Source organism: Aplidium turbinatum, chromosome 17 (genome assembly GCF_918807975.1).
Source record: "Aplidium turbinatum chromosome 17, kaAplTurb1.1, whole genome shotgun sequence".
Taxonomy (NCBI): Eukaryota; Metazoa; Chordata; class Ascidiacea; order Aplousobranchia; family Polyclinidae; genus Aplidium; species Aplidium turbinatum.
The window spans coordinates 8,853,603-8,877,593 of record NC_137488.1 but is presented as its reverse complement, the minus strand read 5'-3'; the positions used below and the strand labels follow the sequence as shown (position 1 = coordinate 8,877,593).

Here is a 23,991-nt window from a genome sequence, read left to right as displayed (position 1 = left end):
TTGTAGCCTAACCTTCGAGTTGTGTCATCCCTGTGACGAGTGGAAACACCACCAGAAGAAACAAAATCCGAAGATTTCACCCCAGAGGAGTTCACCACCGCCCTTCGCCTCGTGAAACCACACAAGTCTCTAGGGCCGGATAAGATCTGCCCTGATGAAACTGAAGACCGGCTGCTCTCTAGTAGCCTTTCAGTTTAGTCCTGGAACATCGTAGCCTATATCTGGAGTGGTAAAAGGATAGACCCTCGGCCCCAGACGACGACTACAACTTCCGACGACGACAACTTCCGAGTAGTGCAGTTCATAGACAATCTAAAATCAAATGATCAACATTTTCCCTACTTTTTTCGCAATTTGGACAAATTGGATCAAATGATCAACATTTTCCTTACTTTCTTCGCAATGTGGACAAATTGGGGTGTTTTTATGAACCACCGATGAAGAATTTTAGTTGGCAGCAAAAAACAGGTGAAAAGTCGAGGCATAAACTGCCTCTAAACAGGCGAGCTTTTGGTTCAATCTTGCAGTTGACATGCAGTGAAAACTGAAAAGTGCTGGTGAAGCATAGAAGTGAAGTTGGGTTGGAAGGAAATTCTGAGAAGAAATTCGTTTATTTTACGTTGTCTGGCAACACTGGTATTGTTGAAGTTCAATTCAAGTGAAAAAGTAGGTAGCCACTTTAACAAGTCGAAATTCTGCCACTGAAATTGACTAGAATGCAACCGCCAACCAATCAGAACATGTTATAAGAGGCTGCTGTCCAATTGTGAACCTCCTAGCACTCATCCAGAGCGTTAATGCTTGTTTTGAACTTTATTTGGTGATTAAAGAAGAAAAAGAGCAATAGCAGTAGTGGGAATCGAACTCGCGTCAATGAAATGACTACTTTCTAGCCTTAACCCTAACCCTTAAGCCAACCAGCTGACAAAAAATCCATCACTTAATTTGCTTTCTATCATCTTCTTTTCGCCATTTTTTACGTCACTTAAACCGTAGCTTATGATTGGTTGGCGGTTTCATTCTAATCAATTTCAGTGGCAGAATTTCGACTTGTTAAAGTGGCTACCGAAAAAGTAAGGCTGCAAGTGGGCTACTTTCAGACCAAGTTGGCTACTTTAGAAGCATTTTTGAGGAAAAAAAAGGCAGTAACAATTTTTGGATTAGGCTACTCGAAAACTAATTATTCCTTTTGGATTACTTTTTGAAATTGATTTGCGGCTTTAATAAAATCTTATGTTTTATTTAACAGAGATAACTGAAAGTCCAAACAAATTGTCACAAATATGATATCAACATCAACGGTCTTTATCATTTTTCTTTTCAATTAGTGACATTGTATTCAACCATTATTTGTAAAAAGGGAGCTGGTGTACAAGTCTTCGTTCTGGTAAAAAAACCATAACGTCATAGACAGGAATCGACCAAGACACATGGATTAAAGTGTGTGAACAGTAGGCTAGGCTACAGTAAAACAAAGGTAAAGTAATTTCACTCTATTCCTATTCAATTCCTATCTATGACATTATGATACTTTTTTACCAGGGCGGAGACTTGTACAAATGTCCAGCTCCATAAAAAGTATGACAGGTGTTTGTTGTACCGCAATACATCGCTCTTGGTTAATATAGCCAAGGCATAGCTAAAAAGTTTGAAACTTTCTGACTTAAACCAACCTACCAGTCCGCCCCGATAGCTTAGTTGATTAGCGTATGACTTCTGGAAGAAATAAGCTTCAAGATCAAGCGGCGCTGGTTCGACTCTTGGGGTGTGCACTTGAGCAACGCATTCTAAGGACTGCTCTCCATTCAGTGGCATTTACCGGTAATGAATGGAATAATTCCTCGGCAACAAGACTTCAACAATCGGAAACTTCACTCTGTCAATCTCAGTGACTGGGCCTGGGGTGCAACCTAGTTCGTACCCTGAACAGTTCGTACCCTGAAAAGATCAAGAGAAAAAAATTAAAAAAAGCCGAAGTCGCTGATCGCAGTTTCCGCAAACATTTAAAAATTTTCCGTAGAACTGAACTGAAAAGATCAATAGAGAAAAAATAGAACAAATCCGAAATCGCTGGTTGCAGTTTCTGTTTTTCCGCAGTTTTCGCTAACATTTTAAATTTTCCGGTAATGATCCTAAGAGTTTGCCGGAATCGCTGATCGCAGTTTCCGCAAACATTTTAGAAGGGTTAAGGTTTAGGGTTAGGAAAAGATAGAGAGAAAAAATTAAAAAAAGCCGAAGTTGCTGAACGCAGTTTCCGCAAACATTTTACTAGGGTTAGGAAAAAATCGAGAGAAAAAATTAAAAAAAAATGAAGTTGCTGATCGGAGTTTCCACAAACAAACAAACTGAAAAGATCGACAGAAAAAAATAGAACAAAGCCTAAGTCGCTGATCGCAGTTTCTGTTTTTCCGCAGTTTCCGCAAACATTTAAAAATTTCTGGTAATGATCCTAAGAGTTTGCCGAAGTCGCTGATTGCAGTTTCGCAAACATTTTAAAAGGGTTAGGGTTGAGATCGGAGTTTCCGCAAACATTTTAAAATTTCCAGTAATGATCCTGAGAGTTTTTGTTTGTTAAAACAATTTTAAAGTGTTTGCGGAAACTGCGATCAGCGACTTCGGCTTTTTTAAAAAAAATTCTCTCGATCTTTTCAGGATACAAACTGAGGGTACGATTTGTTCAGGATACGAACTAGGTTGCATCCCTGGGCCTGCATGTGTGATTCAAAACCTCTACAAGTATGCGAAACTGCCAGGATTAACCTCTGCAAGAAGCTTTCCCAGTCTAAGGATAAAGATTTAATCAATCAAACCAACTATTTTTGACATGTCAAAACAAGGGTTGCAAAAACTGACAGACTCCTGCTAGCTGGGATAAACGCCAGATCTTAAATAGTAAAGAAGGGACAAATGGATATTGAAGACTTGTTATTTTTAATAAAAAAGTCCTCAAACTCCCATCCACATTCCTTCATGTATTGAATTATATACTGAATGAAAGTCATCGAAGTTCCTTGAGAAAGCATTACTTTATTGATTTATAAAGGCAATTAGCTGCATGTTTTTGTGTGAGTAGGTGAGATAAGATAACAACATAACTGTAAACCACATCACAGTTTCATGTGTGTATCTATCTGATTAAAAATGTTTTTGAAAGCATGATTTTGCTGAGAACTTGTTAAACGTTTGTTGCATCATCAGGTAACTGGGAACAGTAAAACATAATGAAGGGTAAAGTTTATGATAAATTTACTGCTGTAAAAAAATTTCTAATTTTTTGGGAGCCACATATAAACATTCCTAGTGTTTATGCTTTATTAGTTGGGAACAATTAGCCAGAAACAGATCAATCTGAAGAAGGATAGTTGGGATGACATGTAGTTTATCGTAAGAAAATAAAAGCAGGAAACAAAATGCTCAGGAGAAACGGAAGACCTGAAAAGAAAAATTGCCATGTCCCCTATCCTCTGAACAACGTAAAATTTGCCCACATTTATTCCACCATCGACTGGGTTTCCAATATCACATCTGACATCAATGCCCATCTTGAAGACAAAACTCATGTCTGGACATCGGACGATGATGCCGACAGCAAATTTTTTGTAGTCATGAAAGTTTTTTGTTTTTTAATTTTAAACCTAGGGTGTTTGTCCTTTGTAGGCTTTGTATAACCCTTTCCCAGTAATATCCATTATCAATCATCCGTTATATACATGAGTATGCCTTAAATCAGGTTAAAGAACACTCTAGTTCAGGGGTCACCAACCTTTTTTGCATGCGGGCCATTTTGGCACTAAGGAGAGCTGTGGCGGGCCGCATTAATAAAATTTTAGGTAGGTTGACTATTATGCTAGAAAAGAACGCATTTTGTACCCAGTATCCAGCGTTACATGTTGTTCATATTTATGTTACAATACCGCAACAACAAAATTAATCGAACAACGCTACTGCCAGGCCAAGCTCCTTTTACAACACTTTTGACTTTTTTAACAATACCTAATAAACGAGGCCACTTGTTTTGTGCACTTATAGCGAGGCGAGCGGTTTCATCAGAATATTCATCGCCAAGCAAGAGTGGTGTTGTCACTTCGCTTCACAAAAGATATCTTGCAATTAACAATTTCAGTAAACAAGGAAATGTTTGACACATCGCAATACAGGCAACAATAGTGATCTGCAAACGTATCAGCGAAAAATAGGCTCCAATAACAGGGAAAAAGAAACCAGGCACCATGAAACAAACGCTTGTGAAAATCATCGAAAAATCGTAATTCTATCGTAATTCATGAACAGTCTTCCCTCTAAAAAAAGTAATGAGTTGGTTTTTCATCCTTTTGTGAGAGTCTATAAAACCGTCTTTCTTTGATTATAGACAACTGTCGCTTGCGGTGCTTATCAGCGTGGCAAGAATTTGTTGATTAACAACATTTTGCAGTACTTGCTTCAGCAGTCATCATCATTTTGTTCCTTCCTCGTATGGAGGGTTGGATACAATGCGCCATTGTTCTCGACCATGAGCTGTGCGTACTGCACATTCATAAGTTAATTTTGTCCATTTTGTGATGTTTGTTGTCCAAATCATTCTTGGTCTGCCTTTACTTCTTTTACGGTTTATCTTCCCTTCTATTAATGATCTTTGTAATGAATTTTGCCTTATTATGTGTCCGAAATACTTCAATTTTCTTCTTTTGACTGTTTGTAAGAGCAGTTTGTTTGTCAGCAGTACATATGCTAAAATTGGAGCGATACAGAGAAGATTAGTACGGCCCCTGCACAAGGATGACACGCAAAATCGTGAAGCGTTCCATATTTCTTTAAAAACAAAAAACATTTTGCAGTACAAAGCTAAATATTTTCATTATACAATCAGAAAAAGTCTTCAAATTTATATATAATATTTTGCCAATTTATTATAAATTGAGTTGGCACACCGACCTATTTTTCCAACAAAAACTTGCATAAAGAGAACACTGCTCGAGAAACACAATAACGGTGAAACGCACACTAGTGTTTACATGACATTTGCAAACAATAAGCAACCCTATGCTCACAGGCAATTTCGAAAACAGACGTTTTAATCAACCACTGGGACGGTGTGGCTGGACATCGCGTTGGAATAACTTTAAGCAACCCCCACCTAGAACTATAATCTGATTGGTCGGTCGGTGGAATCGCATGCAAAGCGAAAATATGCTTCCCGGAAAGTATTTTTTGCCTTCGTGCTCTTTAACTCCTCAAGAAAAGTATTTTTGGTAATACTTGTACGCTGATACCTTCCGCGGGCCGCAGCGATACAGCGTGGCGGGCCGCCAGTTGGTGACCCCTGCTCTAGTTTATTTATTTCTCTTCTATTTTTGTATAGTTTTCTTCAATTCTGCTTGTCAATTGGTTTAAATTGCTGCAGGATTAAGTCTTTAGTTTAAAGAGAAAAGTTTAAATGGTTTCTTTGCATTCATTTGTTTGCCATCCATCCACCAAGTAGTTTTCTGTCTTGGGACTTCGTTATGGAAAACCATCGAGAAAATATGCAGAAGCGTGTCATGGTACAACGTTTACTGAGTGAAATATATAGCAGGTACTTTATCAGTGTATTGTAAATGAATCACTGTCATTGAAATAACAATAATGGCCTGTACTACAGTATTACCATCAGTGACATCTTCAGACTGTTATTGTATTCTACGTAAGTTACTTCCTGTATATATCCCATCAAATGTGACACATTTTAGTTAATCTATTATCCGATTTGGACAAAAAACAAACATTACAAACAGAATATGTTGGTTTTAAATTTTTATTCTCGAACTGGCAAAGCCTCGATAGGTGTTTCCTGGCAATTTCGCATACTTGTGGAGGCCTTGAACCACAGACCTAGGGCCGGTTACTGAAATTGACAGAGTGAAGTTTCTGATAGTTGTTAGTGTTATTGCCAGGAAATTATTCCATCCACTAGGTGCCACTAAATAGAGAACATTGCTCAAGCGCACACCTCGAGAACCGAACCAGCATGGAGTCAGGCACTTAACCATTGAGCTAATGAGGTATCATTGTGTGTGGTTGCTGTGTTGATGGTAAAAATCAAAATATACTAGGCTACTCAATCTGCAACATAGTTGTAGAAGATCTTATGGTATTTTTTCATTATCTCTTTTCAGATATCACTCGCAAAAACAGCTTGACAGCTCAACGGAAACATCCTGTTTATCTGATGGCATTCATGGTGTAGCCATCGATGCTGGTTCACTACTTAAGCAAGAACAGAATAAAAATTTGCAAGTTTCATTTTTGAAAGCAAGAGGTATGAAACTTAACTTCTAGCACTAGTGTTTGCGAACAGTAACTATGTGGCAGTGGACTGTAGAGCCACGGTATTTATTATCATGTGCCTTATTGCACCACTGCACCAGTTTTGGTAAGGCCTATTGGCTTATAAAATACTAATATGGAATGTTACATTTCAATTTACAATTTGTTGGTTTTATTGCAGATAAGATGTTTAATATGATGTATGCATAGGCGCCGACTTTTATTTTTGCAAGGGGTGGCGGATAGCACAATATGGCAACCTAAAAACTTTCAAACTGTATGTTTTTATTTGATTTTTACTAAGCGTTTTCGTAGATGCAATTGTCTTTTCACACCTGATTTGTAGTTCGATAATTTATAAAGCATCTTTAAAACAAAGCGCAGGAGGTATATATGTCGTGAATTTTATTGTTACGTTGCTGCTCTGACACTTAACATTTGGCAAAAGTATTTTTGCGAACAGCAGCTCTGTCAATCCAACTGTTAATCAACTGGTCAAGTTGTAGAGCTCGACCGATATATCGGTTAGCCGATATGTATCGGCCGATATCAGGTGTAGCCGATATATTGTGTCGGCTATTTTTCGCCGACAAACATCGGCCAGCAAAAGCACACTCAAAACCAGCCATACATGCCTTTAGAACAGTGTTTCTCAACCTTTTTGGGCCCAACGCCCCCTTCATAAACTAGCAAAATTTTACCGCCCCCCAACAAAAACGATTAATTACGAAAAGCGAACATAAAACAGTAAATATTAAAGTGCTCAATGCCAAGCAAAAAGCCAAGCAGAGCGAATTACATCAAATATAGGCTAGTTACCAGTCTTTAAAACCCTTACAGCTTGTTTTACCCTAAAAGTGGGATCATCAAAAGGTCCTTATTCCAATAGAAATAGAATTCTATTTTTCAATTTCTAAATGTAGAAATATAATTCTATTTGAATAAGGACCTTCTGATGATCCCCCTTTTAGGGTGAAACAGGCTGTAAGGGTTTTAGAGACTATAGTAGCCTAACTATGTTTGATGAAAAGCAAATATATATAATACTTGCGAGCATGAAAACAGTATAGGCCTACTGGTAGTCAGTGTGAACCTTGGGCTTGGTGAGAAAGTGCCAGTTTCTTCACATCTGGTGTAAAACATTCGAAGTAAGCTTGAGAAACATTCGAAGACCACCTCTTATGAATATGTCAAGTGGGTTTTGCTGTTCGGTATGTAGCAGAACAACACAGCTGAATCCCCTTTCCACCAGGTATGAGGTAGGAAATGCTACCACAAAGATACGAGCTCTTTGACGAAATCGTTACGCTGGGCGGTAGATGGGTTAAACCAGAATGCCCCCTGATAATCAAAACGCCCCCCTTAAGCCGAGGTAATCATATCGCCCCCGCAAAATCAAATTTTAGAAGAAACGCAAGTTGCTCAAACGTGCTTGCACCATCATCATTGTCAGCCATTGTTGTTCCACTGCAGGATGAAGGCCTTCCCCATATGTTTATACTTTTGTCTGTCTTTGCACGTTTGTGTCCAGTGTTTGTCGAATTGGTAGAGTTCGTCTCGCCATCTTGTTTTCTGTTTCCCTCTTTGTCAAGCTTGCATAGCACGAACAATTGTTGCGAGAATATAATTTCCCGCCCATTCTAGTGCGCGCATCTAGAAAATGTTAATACTGTATCCCTTAGCTTCCATTCAAGCAGGAAAACCTTAGAGTTTTACGTTTCTTCAACGATTGATGACATTGAATCAGTGTAGCAAAGGTAAATTTTTCGCTAAGAATCGACGGGAGCGGAATGGCCCGTTTCGGCGAGTCCGATTCGGCGAGTCCGATTCGGACGAGTTCAATTCGGCTAGTCCGATTCGGCGAGTGCCCTATTCGGCGAGAGCCCTTTTCGGCGAGTTCCTTATTCGGCGATTTTTTTAATTTTTTTTTTTAATTATTAGGTACCGTAGCCTAATTATCATTGCCGTTTTAGGGGTTGGGGTTAGAGGTTAGGGTTGGAGTTAGGGGTTAAGGGTTAGGAGGTCAAGGGTTAGGAGGTCAAGGGTTAGGAGGTCAAGGATTAGGGGGTTAAGAGTTAGGGGGTTATTTGAACGTTTAGCAACGTTAAAACGATGTAAAAGCGGCAATGATAATTAGGCTACTGTAGTACCCGATAATTAAAAAAAAGAAATTGAAAAATCGCCGAATAGGGCACTCGCCGAATCGGACTAGCCGAATTGGACTCGCCGAATAGTAGCAGACCCGATGGGAGTACTGGTGTACTTCTACACTAAACACGCGCAACTTATTTCAAGTCTTACGTCACAATGTCTGGCTTTGATTTCCGAGTGATATTGATAAGGCAAGATTCGTTACAAAATTAGATTATACAAGTAGGCTATCACAGCAAGATGCAGCAAAATTTGTCAAGTTTTGGTATTACAGTAAGAAAGAAAAGGCCCAGGGAAAATTAACTTTTGCTCACATGACATGCAAAAATAAACCCAAAGAAAAAAACCTAGTGAAACTTTGCACAGAAGAAAATAGTAGCGTCATTGTAGAAGTTTTCCGATTCGTGCCCGGAGCATTGTGAATTTCCGCACGACCTCGTTCGGTGGAAGTTAATCAGTTATGCGGCGTATTAAGCAGCTACACGGCGCTGTGACTCTTCAAGCGCACGTCGTTGGTCCGCTGAAAGCCTTTCAGAGTGACTTCGCTGAAATTTTAAAAAGCCCTCTACTTTGAATATTGAATTGAAAACAAAACAGTATTGCATTTGGTTGTTTCTTTTTTGTTTGGTGTTTTTTTGTGATTAGTAGTAAGAATGGTTTTTCCATTACAGCAACCAATGCATAAACTTTTTTGGACTGGTTTGTTGCTTAATAACTTTGTTGGTAACAAATTTTTCGTAGTTGATATATATCGGCCGATATATATCGGTATCGGCCTACAAATTTCATAAATATCGGTATCGGCCTGAAAAAGTGATATCGGTCGAGCTCTATCAAGTTGCAACCGTGAAGCTTCAGCTTGATAAACATTTAAAATTAGGACGTGGTTCAATCGCTGTTGCGTCATGGTAGATCGCAAGTAGGTTTTTATGCGCCTGAGCGCACTAAGCGATCGCTCCGCCTCGCAGGTGGTGGAAGGCAACGATAAGTATATTTTCACAATGCAGACCACGTTTGGAAGCATTAATGAAATTGTTTCATTGCTTGCAAATAGATCAAGCAGTTGCGACATAGTTGAAACAAAAATCTATTTTTGCTGTTGAAAACTTTCCAGCTGTTACAATTCCAGGCGCAGAAGCGTTGGGTTTATGTCATCTTTATATGTGGCAGCGACATTTTCAAAAGCAGCTCTGTTCTCTTCCGATGCTAGATCCTTGGCAAGCAGAACTGTTTCCATGTCGATATTATGAGCAGTTTAAAATTTTTCAAAACAAGATTTTTGAGGGAGGCAAAGGAAAGATCGTATTTTATTGATTAATATATCCCATTGTAAACCTAACAAATGTAACAATGACTTATGACAAGTAACAAATAAACCGATCGCAACAACAACAAGGAAAAAACTCTTAGCCACGTGTTGCGTAATCTTCATGTAGCTTGCTTGATGTTACGCGAGTATCATGCTTGTGACAAAAACAATCATTTTCTTCGCAATACTGTGTTGGTTCACCTCTTGCTTTACGTTGACTTGAAGCGAAAACCAATGATCAAAAAAAGATTTAAACGTCCGTTCAAATTACATTTATTTGCAGTAAGTAATGTAACCTAAACGGGGTGGCTACCACCCCGTAACCCCGTAAGTCGGCGCCAGTGGATGTATGTACTTAAGCTGTATGTTTGTGTGTTTCATTGTTATGAAATGAGGTCAACATTGTATATATATATTAAGGCGATGTGAAATTTGAATGGACAAAATCGAATTATCACACAGGGTGACTACTGTTGTGTAGAGTATTTTTGTGAAGTTTTATGCAATAAAATCCAGTATCCGTAAACATGTAAGCGTTTTAAGGTTAGTATTTTCTAATTCTTGCAAGGTGATTCCACAAAAAATACTATCACAACGCATCAATCCACGTGATCCAGATAGCGCGCTCTGAATGGCTAGTTAGGGAAAACGCGTTGTGTGCCGCACACACGCGCGCGCGAGCGATTGCTGTCTGCTGCTGAGAGATTTATACCTTGAGATGCTGAATTGCTGATTATTATTGAAGATAAGGCTGCAAAATTCAGATAAGAAGTTGTGTTCAGCCGAAATGTTTGCTATGATTTTATGCTTGGTTGTTAAATAATCATTCAGGCTTCGGTTCAAAGTTAGTTTAGGCTAGGTTTTCCAAATTGTGTAAAGTAGGCCTAAGAGGCAGTGTCTGTAATTATCAGGTCTTCTGGAATAAGAACTGCTTATTCAGGTGAAGTTGGTGTTTGTGGTTGTGTATTTTTTATACGTAGCTTTGAGAATGACACTAATAAAGTTCATAGTATTACGGAAGGCTCAGACAACTAAGTTTTCAGCACTTAAATTCTTAGTTCTGTGTACCGTACTGTAAGTGGGCTATGTTTTTTTTCTTCAAAAAAATACATTAATCTCTTCACATATTATCTTTAGTTCATAAAGCTGACCTTGTTGTGGGTAGCATTGTTAACTGTTTAATCATGCCTAAAAGTTCTAAAAAGAGAGTAAGAAGCATGGAAAGCTCTTCTGTCATTGGACCCTCCAAGGAAGTTCCCACTGCTGATTTACCAACACTACGATATGTTCTTGCATTCTGTACTTTGTTAAAGGTGATACTCATTACTCAAGTACTTTATTACTGCAAGTTTTTCTCTGACTGGTTTTAATTAAGCTTGGTAGTGACATAAAACATAGACCAACTCGTATATCTTCGTATGGATGAAGGGTAGTTGTTAAAAATACTAACATATAGCTTGCATGAATGAACAGTACACGTAGGCTACAATAACCAACTAGAAGACACTTTTCAAAACCTTAATGTGTTGAAATAATTAATGCACGTTTACAGAGACAGAGCACTCATAAGGAATTAATTTTTCAGGAAGCTGGAAAAAAGCTAACTATTCTCTTTTCAAATGAAGATCGCATTCCTAAAACAATTGAGGTTTCTCCTCTCCCAACGTTATCGTAGAGTAGAAGCACCGTTATACCAAATTGGGACTCTTGACAAAAGGACAACGAAAACGCTTCAAAAGAGAGTTAACAAAAAGGTAAGTTCTTACATACGGTATCTTTTCAAACTTTTTTGTCTAGTAATTTTCTATGAAATGTAAGGCTTTTATAAGTATATTCTTTGATAACAGGGTCATGCATAGACATGTCCCATGTTGTGTACTAGGGTTGGTTTGTTGTTATATTTGTTGAATGGAGCCATATGAGAAGGAGAATGGGTTACTGCCAATTCTACAACCCCACTTCACCATTGCAGATGTAGTTCAACCAACTCTAGATAGTAGGTGGTTTAAGGATTTTTCAATTTCCTAAAGCATTTCCTCGTGGGAAAGTGATTCAGATGTTCTGATTTCTATGTCTGTAAAGGCAGGCTTGTGCTTTCACTAAAGCTAGTCGTGCTATGGCGAGAAGATTTTTCTTGACTATCACTGATTTTTACTGCCATTTGTCCGAGAGAGAATTAATTGTTATGTTTGGCATATATTGTTTTTCGTTGTGACAGTCAGAAATAAAAACAAACTGAACTGATTTACATGGATTATTTTGTGTTCTTTACATTTATCAATCACACAAAAAACTTGTTTTTCAAGAGCCTCAAACAACAGCGAGGAGATGATTTCGCTGCAGCAAAAGAAGTCACAAGTGATAGAGGAAGAGAACTGGAAAAAACAGCAGTTTTCTGCAGCAATTGATGAAGAAATTGACTCTCCTTTCGAACCAGCTGCACTTGGTACATCTGAATGTGACAATGCCCGGTATTCAGTGATGATCCTGCTCTGCGATCTTTTTCTGTGAACATGTTAGAAAATATTCGCAAAGGCAGTAACTCTTGTGATGTTTCTGTCCGCACTTTTTCCAAACCAAAATTAAATTTGGATGCCAACTCACTGTTCTCTTTGATTGGGACCATGCCACGCTTACTGAGTCTATCCTTACTTCACACTTGACCATGGATGAACTAAAGGGTTTGATAAACACAAAGTTTGAATACCCTCATTTTCCTGCCCATACTCAGGCTGTGCGGGCAGTGCGGCGTCTCATTTGGGAAGTCACTAACGACTGTGGAAGTATTGCTGGCCATCAACAACGGGATGGTTTCATTCGGGCGAGAATTGCTTCGCGTAGGGTCTTGCCGAAAGCAGACACGAAATCTGACTTTCTTTCATTGGCTGCAGTATAATGTTTTGATATTCACCACTGTTTCTTGTTCATTGTCTTTATTCTTCATTCGTTTGTGCACGTTTTACAAGCACATATAAAGTTGGTTGGTTGATGTGTAAGCTACCATTGGAGAGTTGCAGTTACTATATCTGTCAAAAAACAAATGTAAATCGGCGAAAACAATCGAATATTAATGCAGTGCGTTGTGTGATTATGTAATACATATTACTACAACAAAACCAAAGTGTCATCTTATGCACAGTGCGTTCCTACTCTTGCCATGGAAGTGAAAAAGGCTTTAATATCATCAGTTTTTGCTGACCAAGCAAAAATAGGGTTGCCAGGTGATTGTTTAATATTTTACCGTACACCACCAGCCTTTACCTAAAAGGGCAACTAGCAGTCGCATCATATGTAATTGTTGTTGTGGTTGTTAAAGTTGGAAATTTTTACAATTTAAAAAAGATAAACAAAGTTTTTTCTTCAAAAAAATTTGTACCTGGCAACTCTGTGCTGGCAAGAAATGCCAAGGACAAAATCGACTACATGTTTAAGGTTACTGAATATTTTTGCGTGAAATTTTACAGAAATATTCTACATAGCAATAGTCACCCTGTGTGATAATTCGATTTTTGATTTTTTTAAATTTTTTGATTTTCACATCGCCTTAATATATATATCTGTTTTTTTATTATATAATTTTTTTTTCATAAACAGAGGTGCATAAACCAGAAGTGTGAGTAGCGCACTGGGCCACTGGTCATATTTTGCATGCTTACACAAATATCAGTTACTTTCAGATTTTGGAACACTTTCTGACAAGCTGCAACAGATTCTTGGGCTATGTTTGCCAATCAACCATAATTGAACATATATATATCATATACTTATTGAGCAATTGTGTGTAGTTTCTATTTTCTTTGCTATCGCCATAAATTTATTTCAGAAATCGATGAACTAAAAGCAATCAAGCAAGATATCGACAAGCGTATATCTGTAATGTCTACAAAGTTAGTTCGTCAGCTAAAGCAAAGAAATCGTCTCAGAGACAAAAATAAAAGATATTGTGATACTGTGACTGCCGTCTTGCAAGCTGTATCCAAAAAACGAAGTAAGTTATTAAATTAATCTGTGGTTTTCTTGCAGTGCTGATATTATCAAAAATATGTAGGTTTGCCTTCATTTCTAGTATGTTTAATCTAAAAAATCTCCAAAGTTGTGAGCATTAATCTGTCTTGTCGTGAAAGTTGCTTGTAGCCTGTAGGTATAGAACAATTTACAGCTGAACAATAACATACCGTAATTGCATTTTCTTATTTTGTGTTAGAGGTAGATGCGAAATTGCAGTTCAATATGGAACCCCCTGAAGGTGGAGAAGGATTTAATCAGGTAATTCTCTCAAGCCTTAAAGCAGCCGGCGGCCATGGCCGCTAAGTAGTGCTTGAATGACCGCCGGTGCTACCTCCTCAGTCGGCCAATTCGGCCGCCGGTTTCTTCTAGCTAATTATTTAATTTCGCAATAGAATGATCGTGGATTAACTGTCGAAAATATGTATTATCAAAGAGTGACGCAGAATTAGGTCAGCGCGTCATAATCACCACTGTTGTATTATGCGGAAACATTTGCAATTGCATGGAAAATATCCAGCTGTGATCACCCAAGTCATGTTTATTTTAACAAAGTGTTAATCCGAAGTACTAATTTACATCGGCTGCCAATATTGTCGTTTTTATGTCGATTCAATGTTGTCGGACATTGAATCGTTATTAAAAAGGAGAACTACCCAGACAACAAGATTCGTCATTTTTACCCTGATTCAGGCCTCGAAATTCACGGCGGACACGGCGGTCATGTCCGCCGTCACAGCATGTGATGTCCGCGGGAAGTACGATCTAGATCGGTCATATTTGTCCGCCGAGAAATATTGATAAAAATCGTCATTGCATAGCACGAACAATTGATGCGAATATATAATTTCCCGTGCATTCTAGCGCGCATCTAGAAAATGTGAATACTGTATCCCTTAGCTTCCATTCAAGCAGGAAAACATTCGATATTTACGATTGGTGACGTTGAATCAGCGTAACAAAGGTGAATTCTTCGCCGATGGGAGTACCGGTACTTTTACACTAATCACGCGCAACTTAGTTCAAGTCATACGTCACAATGTCTGGCTTTGATCTCCGAGTAATATTGATAAGGCAAGGTTGGTTACAAAATTAGATTATACGAGTCGGCTATTACAGCAAGATGCAGCAAAATTTATTTACGGTAGTTTTGGTATTACAGTAAGAAAGAAAAGGCCCAGGGAAAATTCACTTTCGCTCACATGACGCGCAAAAATAAACCTAAAGAAAAATAGCCTAGTGAAACTTTGCACAACAGAAAATAGTAGCGTTTCAGTGTAGAAGTTTTCCGACTAGTGCCCAGAGCATTGTGACGCAAGAAGCCACACGACCTCGTTCGGTGGAAGTTAATTAGTTATGCGGCGTATTGAACAGCTACACGGCGCTTTGATTCTTCAAGCGCACGTCGTTGTTCTGATGAAAGCTTTTTAGAGTCAGTGACTTCGCTGAAATTTTAAACAGCCTTCTAATCCGTAGCTATAGTTCTCAAATGGCGAAGAATTATCAAGATAAAGTGATTAAGCAATTAAGCATGACGATCGATGCTAAAACTGGTATGTACGCCGTGAGACTTAATTTGTCCGCCGAGATAGCTGCTCAGACCGGACACGTTTGTACGCCGTCAACAAAAACGAATTTCGAGGCCTGCTGATTTAACAACTGCAAACGTAAAATCAATGTAAAAATGATGGATTTTGTTGTCTGGGTGGGTTAGTTGACATCCAAGAGGAAAACACGTGTCTTCAGAGTTGAGAAATGTTTCCGTTGTGGGTTAGTGACTTCACACCCTCAATGGTGACATCATAACGGTATACTCGTAAATGACCAGGTTTTTGTGAAAAGCGGTATGCAGTTGAAACAATTTAGTGTCGTTAGTTGGTTCCGCAATACCGGATTACAGTCCCGATAAAGCAGTTATTGCATGGTACAACGATTCTATAGCAGGACGTCGCCCAGACTTCAACAACACTACGTGATCATTTTGGCATTGTTGCAAGTTTAATTCTATTTACTTGTGCTGTCGTTATTAGTATTTTGGCCTCCAAGCACGCAGATTTGGCCGCCGAGAAGGAGCTCTCGGAAAAAAACACGAGTTTTAAGGCCTGTTCTCTTTCATCAAAGTGCTTGCAAACTTGTCTAAGATTGGATTTTTTGCCGTGTTGAGAGGCAATAGTCCATGGCGAAACTCAAAATCAAGATAGCTTGATCAGTCACACGACCGAATTTAAAACTAAAGTGATCAGTGTTAAGATCGGCTGGTTTGCTGAGTGGTGAGAGCCCTGGTGCGGTACTCGAAAGGGCGCCGGTTCGACACCGCTCAACAGCATGCGGCACTTACAGGCACGCCTAAAGGTCGACGCGAAGATTAGCTTCTTTGCTTTTCCATCCACTTAATCTAAATCTTCAACCACCGGCGTAAACCTGGATACGACAAAAAAATCAATAAAATCGGTTTGCTTGACCGAAAAGCCATATCATATCTAAAGCAATTGTTATACTTTCAAGTGGTGTGACGCATTACGTGCCATTGTGCGGTTGCCTGGTGGAATGCCAACCTGTTGGAGGAAACGAATTTGGATGTGTTTGGCCGATCACTACATGAATACGAAGCATACAATCACATCTGAAATTGTAAACCGCGTTTTCAGTGACCGCATATGCCCCGCAGATGAAAGTTTAGGAAACCAAATAGTCAAGGTTTGTGTTTTAAATTTACTTCGTTTTAGCGATATAACATCGCATTAACACACAGATTAATGGGATGCCTTCAACTTTCTATGTTCTCATTTGTTGAAGTTTATCTTAAATAAATATTTTTGATGAGTCTTTGCACAGTGTGTAGTGGTGCTTGTGCTGTATTTTTACACAAATTATGTTTGTACTTTTTTTTGTACATCTGATAATTCAAATTTCATCTCTACTTTAAAAAAAAAACTACTTTATGTGAACAGGATTTGCATCGAACCGGTTACACGAATGTTTCTCTGTCAGAAGAAAGTAGCATAGAGGATCGTTTGGTGTTGAAGAGAGTCTTGCTTGCTTACGCCCGTTGGAACCAGGCAGTGGGATATTGTCAAGGCTTCAACGTTCTTGCTGCTCTCATACTGCAAGTCACGGAAGGAAATGAGGAAGCCGCTTTCAAAGTGAGTTTTCTTGACAACACCAAGCTTGACATACACAAGCTTTCGTAAAACTTCACTATATATGATGCTTTCCAGACAGTAAATCAACTGTTTTTTACATTGATTCACTGTCTTGGTTGAGAGTGGTGTTGTCATTTGCTTTCGTTTGAAAGTGGTTAGAGAGACGACTAAAGCTACCTTTACTGATCCTTCAGTATAACTGCAGACATACTCTAAACGTGTATTACGTACTCAACGTAGCGGAAAATAGAACAATGCATCCAACCAGCCATTCACCTTTGCGTTTAACAAATCAACTGCTTTTTGCGTTTTTTCACTATTACTTTACTTCAAGTTTGTAATAAAATTGTGATTTCTTGTTCAGATTATGGTGTTTCTCGTTGACGGAGTGTTGCCTGAGAATTACTTTGCAAACAACCTTCAGGCTCTTTCGGTCGACATGGCTGTCTTTCGTGACCTTTTGAAAGCACGATTGCCTCAGCTATCAAAGCACTTGGATATCTTACAAAAGGAAGCTAACGAAGCATCAAAAGGTATTTTTGGAAACAAGCTGTTGAATAATTCACTGGAAATTAGTGCTAGTCAGGTTAGCAAAAATGTCCATTTGTACATCGTTTCAACGTCGCCATACGTTTGCCGGCTCTGTATTGATCGGTGAGCAAATTGTCAACGATATCATTAAATGTTTGTTTTGATTGGCACTTCCACCACCAGTTGGTTAGTTAGAAAAAGACATTGTTGAAGATTTTCCAACCAGAAATCAAACCCTTGCCATTAGAAGCAGTGGCAAGAGCATTAACCTCAGAGCCACTGTGTTGGTGTCTTCTAGTGCTGTTACCACAACATAAAAGTTGTAAAGGTGTTACCGTTTCATACCACCTCGGGTAGGAAAGTTCCTCTATTTTTTCCCTGAATCAACGCCTATTATTGTAAAATAGACAGATTTTGTCGCCCAAGCAAGCACCCCGACTGCAAAATATAATTGAGTCTGAAGAACGTCTGAAGTCGTTGAATCGATGTAAAAATGACAGGTGTTACTCTCTGGAAACAGTCTCTAGATTTAAAGCTGGACAAACAACATTTTTTGTCACTCAGGTTCGAACTATGAGCCCCCGCTGACCAACGTGTTCACAATGCAGTGGTTCTTGACGCTGTTTGCGACTTGCTTGCCTTTCAATGCCGTGTTGAGGATATGGGATAGTGTGCTATTGGATGGCAACGAAATATTGCTGCGGGTTGCTCTCGCTATTTGGGCAAAACTGGGAGAGTAAGAAATCGATAATTTGTTTGCGCTTACGTTGAGCTTATAATCTTAATGAACGATTCCTTTGTTGCATTGTAGATACACCATGCTCATTGAGCATTATTCAATGACTGCTAGAATGGTTGTCAAAACCATCATATTACGTCACATATGGCGATAAACGTAGAATAGACGTCACATGGATATCTCACATGATATCTGAATAGGATAGACCTTTCTGAAAATAATGCTGAGTAATGTTTTGTGACCCACACCGGTCTTCTGCTGGTAACTTTTAATCGTCGTTGTGTAAATATTACGCTCGTGCTACATCCCTGACGTCACATCTAGTTAGTTTTTATGTAAACTAAGCACATTAGGAAGCGTTCAGACCTTGGCAGTTAAAAAACCGAAGACTTTAGCGTGTTTTATACAATGCGCAGTTGCAAACGCGGTTCCAATGTAAACTGAAGAAAAATGTTTTATTGTAAAATTTATTCCCGTCAAGGTACAGAGTAAAATCGTTCTACAATAACTTTCTAAATCTACTCGAGTGGTGGAAAACTTTAGAAGTACGTTTTGGTTTCAGAAAAATCGGAGAAACTCATTCTGCGGACGAGTTCTATTGCAGCATGTCAACGCTGATGCAAAAAGCACTGAACGGAAAACTGATAAATACCGATGAGTTGGTCCGCTTATCCTACAGGGTTGCTTCGTTTCCTTTTCCGCATTTGAAAGAACTCCGTGAAAAATACACGTACAACATCACCCCGTTTGCTGCTGAGAGTGGCGAGGATCTAAAAGACGAAGAACTTAGGTTTGAAATTGAAACATTACAATGTCTATTGGCATTTGGTTGTGTTTGTGCGTTATGGCTTGGAACAGAGATGAGAATAAACAGGGAGGTTTTTTCCGTTTAAAATAGAAATCTATACGCTTTTGTGATGCAACATAAACTAACGAATTTGGAGAATTAACTCAATGGAGTATCTCTGTCGATTTTCAGTATGCAATCAAGAGCATTGTGGTCCTTTTACTTTTCTGACGTCACTAACTAACTTACATTATCTCACAGTCCGAGTCATGGCACGAACGACGGAGTCCACAGTCAAGCTTTGGGTGGCCACGACGATGAACCTCCCTTTTTCTGCTTCACTGGGTTTGTGTCCAACGTCCCAACTCCCGCCTCAACGCATGACAAGAAAAGTGAGCAGCTGAGGCGTTTTAATCAGTCTCTATCATAAAGTTGCCATCTGACCCTCGCTCCTATTTTTTCTCAGAATCGAACAAGCAAAGTCTCGAGCATGCAAGCAGCCGCGATCAGTTGGCCGCCAGCTTCCAGGTCCAACGTGGCAGCAGCATGATGGCAGAGAGGATGTCGACAGACATAGCGGCCTTAAAGAACCAGTACATGTCCATACGAACAAGACAGCTGAAAGCTCACCTCGTGTATACTAAGCCAGGTAAAGCCTTGCCAGTTGTACCGAAAAGTGGTGGTTAACCAAATTGGACTATAAAAGTAGCATAGCCGTAGAATAAAAAATGTTGAGGGTGCGAACAAAGTTTGCTCATATTGTGTCTTTGCAAGCATAAAACAGTAAAAACGCTGCATTTTTGCAATTTCCTGCAGGTACTGATTCGAAGTTTAGCATTCTGCCCAAACTCAATTACCACAGGCAATAGTTTCCAAAATCGATGATAATGCGTTTTACATTAATGATTAATTGAATCTTTATCCTCGGACCGGAAAAGCTTGGCAGTTTCGCATACTTGTAAAGGCTTTGAACCACTGACGCAGGCGCGGCCACCGAGATTTACAGAGTGAAGTTACCGATTGTTGAAGTGTTGCCAGGGAATTACTCCATCCATTAAATGCCGCTAAATGGAGAGCAGTCCTTAACGTGCGTTGCTCAAGCGCACACCCCGAGACCAAAACAGCGCCGCTTAATCTTGAAGCTTCTTCGTTCACGAAGTCACGCGCTAATGGGAAACTGTTAATGTATTTCATAAATTATAACAAATATGCAAAGCTTTTAAACTGATCAGATGTCGTAACATCATGCTGATATTGATTTTCCGAAATAACTGGACATTTTTGCCCAAATTTGCGACGTTTTTTTTGTAACGGATGAGTAACCGTTCCTCCTGCACTCCCTTCTACTACGGTTATGAAAAGTAGTATGTCTTTTGTAAATGTAATTGCATGACTTTGCTTCAATAACATACAGTGTGAAAGCTAGCAATATATCTGTATGTTGAACAAGGATGTGTTCGCATCCACCTGCCCCCTCCCAGAGTTCATATGTTTAAGATAATTGCGTCACTGGCGCTTATTTTGCTGTTGAATAAACGCATCCTCTGCGAGTTAACACTTATGTTTTTTTACTAAAGCATTGACTACATTCACATATATATTTAGTGCCTACAAACAACTCAAAAAAACTTGAGCGACGAGACATTTCTCCAAAGGTGCAAGTCCCTGCCATGGTGAACCACTTGCTTATAGGAAGAAACGATGGTAAGTTGTTGTTTGTAAAAGCTTGTAGCAGTTTAGTATTAGTTGACTGTCCCATTATTTTCAACGCCATTAGTGTTGCTTTTTGTTGTAGCTACGGTTCCAGCTTCGTGATATATTTTTCTGATTATTATTTTGCTTTATCTGTGCAACTTGATTTTTCATGTTCGATGGTCAGCAATTTAACTTGTAGCTGCCTTTTTATGTTTGCAAAGCAGATGTTTCTATCACTGGTTTTAAATCTTGCATTTTCCCCAAATTTTTCTCTTCAAAACGCTAAAAGTGCTCACAATCTCTATTCAGTTGCAAATCCGAACACAATTTATTTTCGTTTAGCTAAAGTTCAGAACCTTTCAATGACACCATTGAAGATTAAAGATCGACATACAAGCTCGAAAAAGTCTAAAGCTTCCAATAAAGCCACCAAACCAGTTTTAAGCGTCCCTTCAAAGCAATCATCCGATGCGTCTGCACCGCCATCCAAATCATCCTCTGAACACGGTTTCAATCTTATGTGATTGAGCCTCAAGCTTAAAATATTGATGTTCTTGCACTCCAGTCAACTGCTTCCTGTATTTATTTTTCTTCGATTTGACGTGTCTGACGAGATCCCCTGAACACATCCCAGACAGAAAAATCCGTCACTTTTACATTGATTCAACGTCTGCAAACGTTGCTTCCAAAATGACGGATTTTGTTGTCTAAGGTGACACACAATTTGACCACGTACACTACTGAACGGCCATAAGCAAGTCCAACATGGAACACTATAGAATTTTAGATAGCGAACTTTGATTGGTGGGTAGTTGTACCCGGGTAGAGGTATCATTAGTTTTGTTTCACGTGATCAACAGCAGAAGGTAGTATTTGCGACTAAATTTATAATCGGCTTGTTTTCTTTTGCGAGCTTGTCTGCTAGCAAATAATACTTACATGTGGTGTGCAATTTCTATTCCAAATACTGTTTTATTTTTTACTTGTGCTATTTTTTTCTACCACCGCTTTATTATTTTTTGTTGAATTACAAATCACTTACAACAGTAGAATTCGTCAGATCGTCTTATTCTAGTCCAGTGGTTCTCAACCGGGGTGCCGCGGCACCCTGGGGTGCCAATTGCAATGCTCAAGGGTGCCGCGAGATATTGAGATATTGCAATACTGCGGCTCATTCTTTATTTTAACTTTAACCCGTTAAGAGCGAAATTTATTTATTTCTAACCGGGTTTCAGTGCGTATTAAGTTTGGCGTCTCCCAGTTATTCCCTGCTCCTTTCTGGAGAGTCGCTTAGTGGGGAAGTCGCTGGCGGTAGGTTGATAATCCGCGGTAAGCCTTTGTTTTCTCAACCAGGAAAAACAGTGTGAAAGAGATTTTAACTCGTTGTTGTTCTTTCCATAAAAACGTTTAAAACGCATCATTATTGCAAGGTTTCATGATTTTATTTTGCGAAGATACCGAGAAATCCATTTTTACTGGACTCTCATATTGTTTTGAATCTTAAAGAAGAAGAAGAAGAATTAATTGACATTCGTAACAATGGAAATTTTAAGCTTATGCACAAGCAGATGCCTCTCGACGAGTTCTGGATAAAAATTCAAAATGAATATATAACCTTGCGTTTGGAAGAAAGCTATTGTGCTTTTGCTGCAGTTTTCCACGTCATACCTATGTGAAAGTGGATTTTCTGTATTAACGAACATAAAAACTAAAAAACGAGAACGACTGCTTATAGTCGAGGAAGAAATGCGAGTGGCTTTATCGAATGTGCCTCCAAATATTAAGGGCCTTTGTGCAAGAAGTCATGCCCAAATTTCACACTAACTTTTGAATAAATACCTTTATTTACCCGCGCTATAGGCTACTGTACAACTCATTCTGTTATTTCATACAGTTATTTGAAATGCAGAAACCTCATAAAATTGATCCAGTTTTACCAGGGTGCCGCAAACTATTTATCTCTTTGATAGGGTGCCGCAAGGTCAAAAAGGTTGAGAACCACTGTTCTAGTCGATCCCAGCAGAAGTCGTTATAGTTTTGACCTGTTTGCGTAATTCGTCAGTTCACTTTATTTGTCACTTTTTTTTCTAATTTTCTTGAGCTGACAAATTCTACTATCATTAGGTTGAAGAACATTATTTAAACCAAACCAAAAAATTAAGCGCAGCACTGTTTTTTCACCACGGAAAAGTAGTTACATATGAAGAAAAGACGTTACAAATACAGTATATCAAACCCTATAATTTTTAGTAAGCTGCTTGGTGTAATTTTTTCATCAATTGTTGTCTGGATTTGTGGTGTTGGCTCTTGTTGCAATTTGAATAATTGTCTTAAACCTTCTTGCTTTGTTGTGAATCATCCGTTCATGGTATTTCCCAAATTTATAGTCTGCTCTTTTGAATTTCTACTGCAAACCGAATTAATTGGTTATGTGAAACTTAGTAAAAACAACCCTTTAGAGCTAGACGAACATACGTTGCTGCTAACGTCATAGCAATATCAAACCTTGTTTTTCGTTTCATTTACTCATCAGCAATCTGATGTTTTCTAATTTTATTCTATTCAAATCATTCTATACCTAATGCTCGCTTTTCAAACGAACAACGAGGTAATCGTTTTATTACAGATCCATTTTGTGTACCTGTTTAAGCCACTTTGGTATCGTATAACTGTGCAATAAGACAAGTTTTCTTTGGCTTATGATTGTGCTCATGACGAATTCTTCATCGAGTAGTAGTATTTGGATGTATGTCAGGTCGAGATGTTTAGCTTGTTTCTAGTGTGTTCAAACTACTTGTAATGTTTTATGCAGCGAGTCCTGATTTTTTTAATGTCAAATGAAGCTATTTAAGTCTTTTAAAACTTAGTTTTAGAGATATTTTTAGTGTTATAGTTGCCGGTAGTTTAAATGGCTCGGTAACAAAATCCGATTTTGCCACGTCTGCAAACGTTGAATCGATGTAAAAATGACGGATTTTGCATATTGTGTATCTCAGTGCAACGGTAGTGCGCTAAAGTAGAAAAGTATTTTCTGGCATGTAAGACTTTTTGTCGCTGCAACCTTGCCACTATAGCAATTCCAGTTCCTCATGCCAATATCTGGCATTCCAACTACAAGTTAAGACCTGCACACGATATGGTGTAAACTTGCTGTTGGAATGTTGGCTTGAGAAACTGTTATTCCTATAGGGGGAACCCACAAGCGATGTAAAGTTTATATGGTTGTGTGCTAACATTTCAAATTTCTTCGTTCAGCAACTTCACTTTTTACGTTTGGTAATTATTAGTTTTAACTAACGAAATAAATCGTTTGGCGATTTTGTTTCAG

At 38.8% G+C, this 23,991-nt stretch overlaps 1 protein-coding gene and 1 non-coding gene across 2 annotated transcripts; both read left to right on the top strand.

The window, feature by feature from the left end:
* The first annotated feature begins 4,708 nt into the window (after nt 1-4,708).
* Nucleotides 4,709-4,811, top strand: LOC145787019 (U6 spliceosomal RNA). The gene has a single exon (XR_014291346.1). It is a non-coding gene; the product is annotated as a U6 spliceosomal RNA (small nuclear RNA).
* A 595-nt stretch (nt 4,812-5,406) lies between these two features.
* Nucleotides 5,407-23,963, top strand: LOC145786134 (TBC1 domain family member 30-like). Its single transcript, XM_082597788.1, has 13 exons — nt 5,407-5,572; nt 6,153-6,295; nt 13,587-13,751; nt 13,968-14,029; nt 16,274-16,465; nt 16,720-16,911; nt 17,276-17,444; nt 18,007-18,178; nt 18,744-18,971; nt 19,230-19,360; nt 19,435-19,617; nt 20,574-20,672; nt 21,006-23,963. The coding sequence occupies exons 1-13, from the start codon at nt 5,502-5,504 to the stop codon at nt 21,185-21,187; spliced, it is 1,989 nt and encodes a 662-aa protein (XP_082453914.1). The 5' UTR covers nt 5,407-5,501; the 3' UTR covers nt 21,188-23,963.
* The last annotated feature ends 28 nt before the right edge of the window (nt 23,964-23,991 follow it).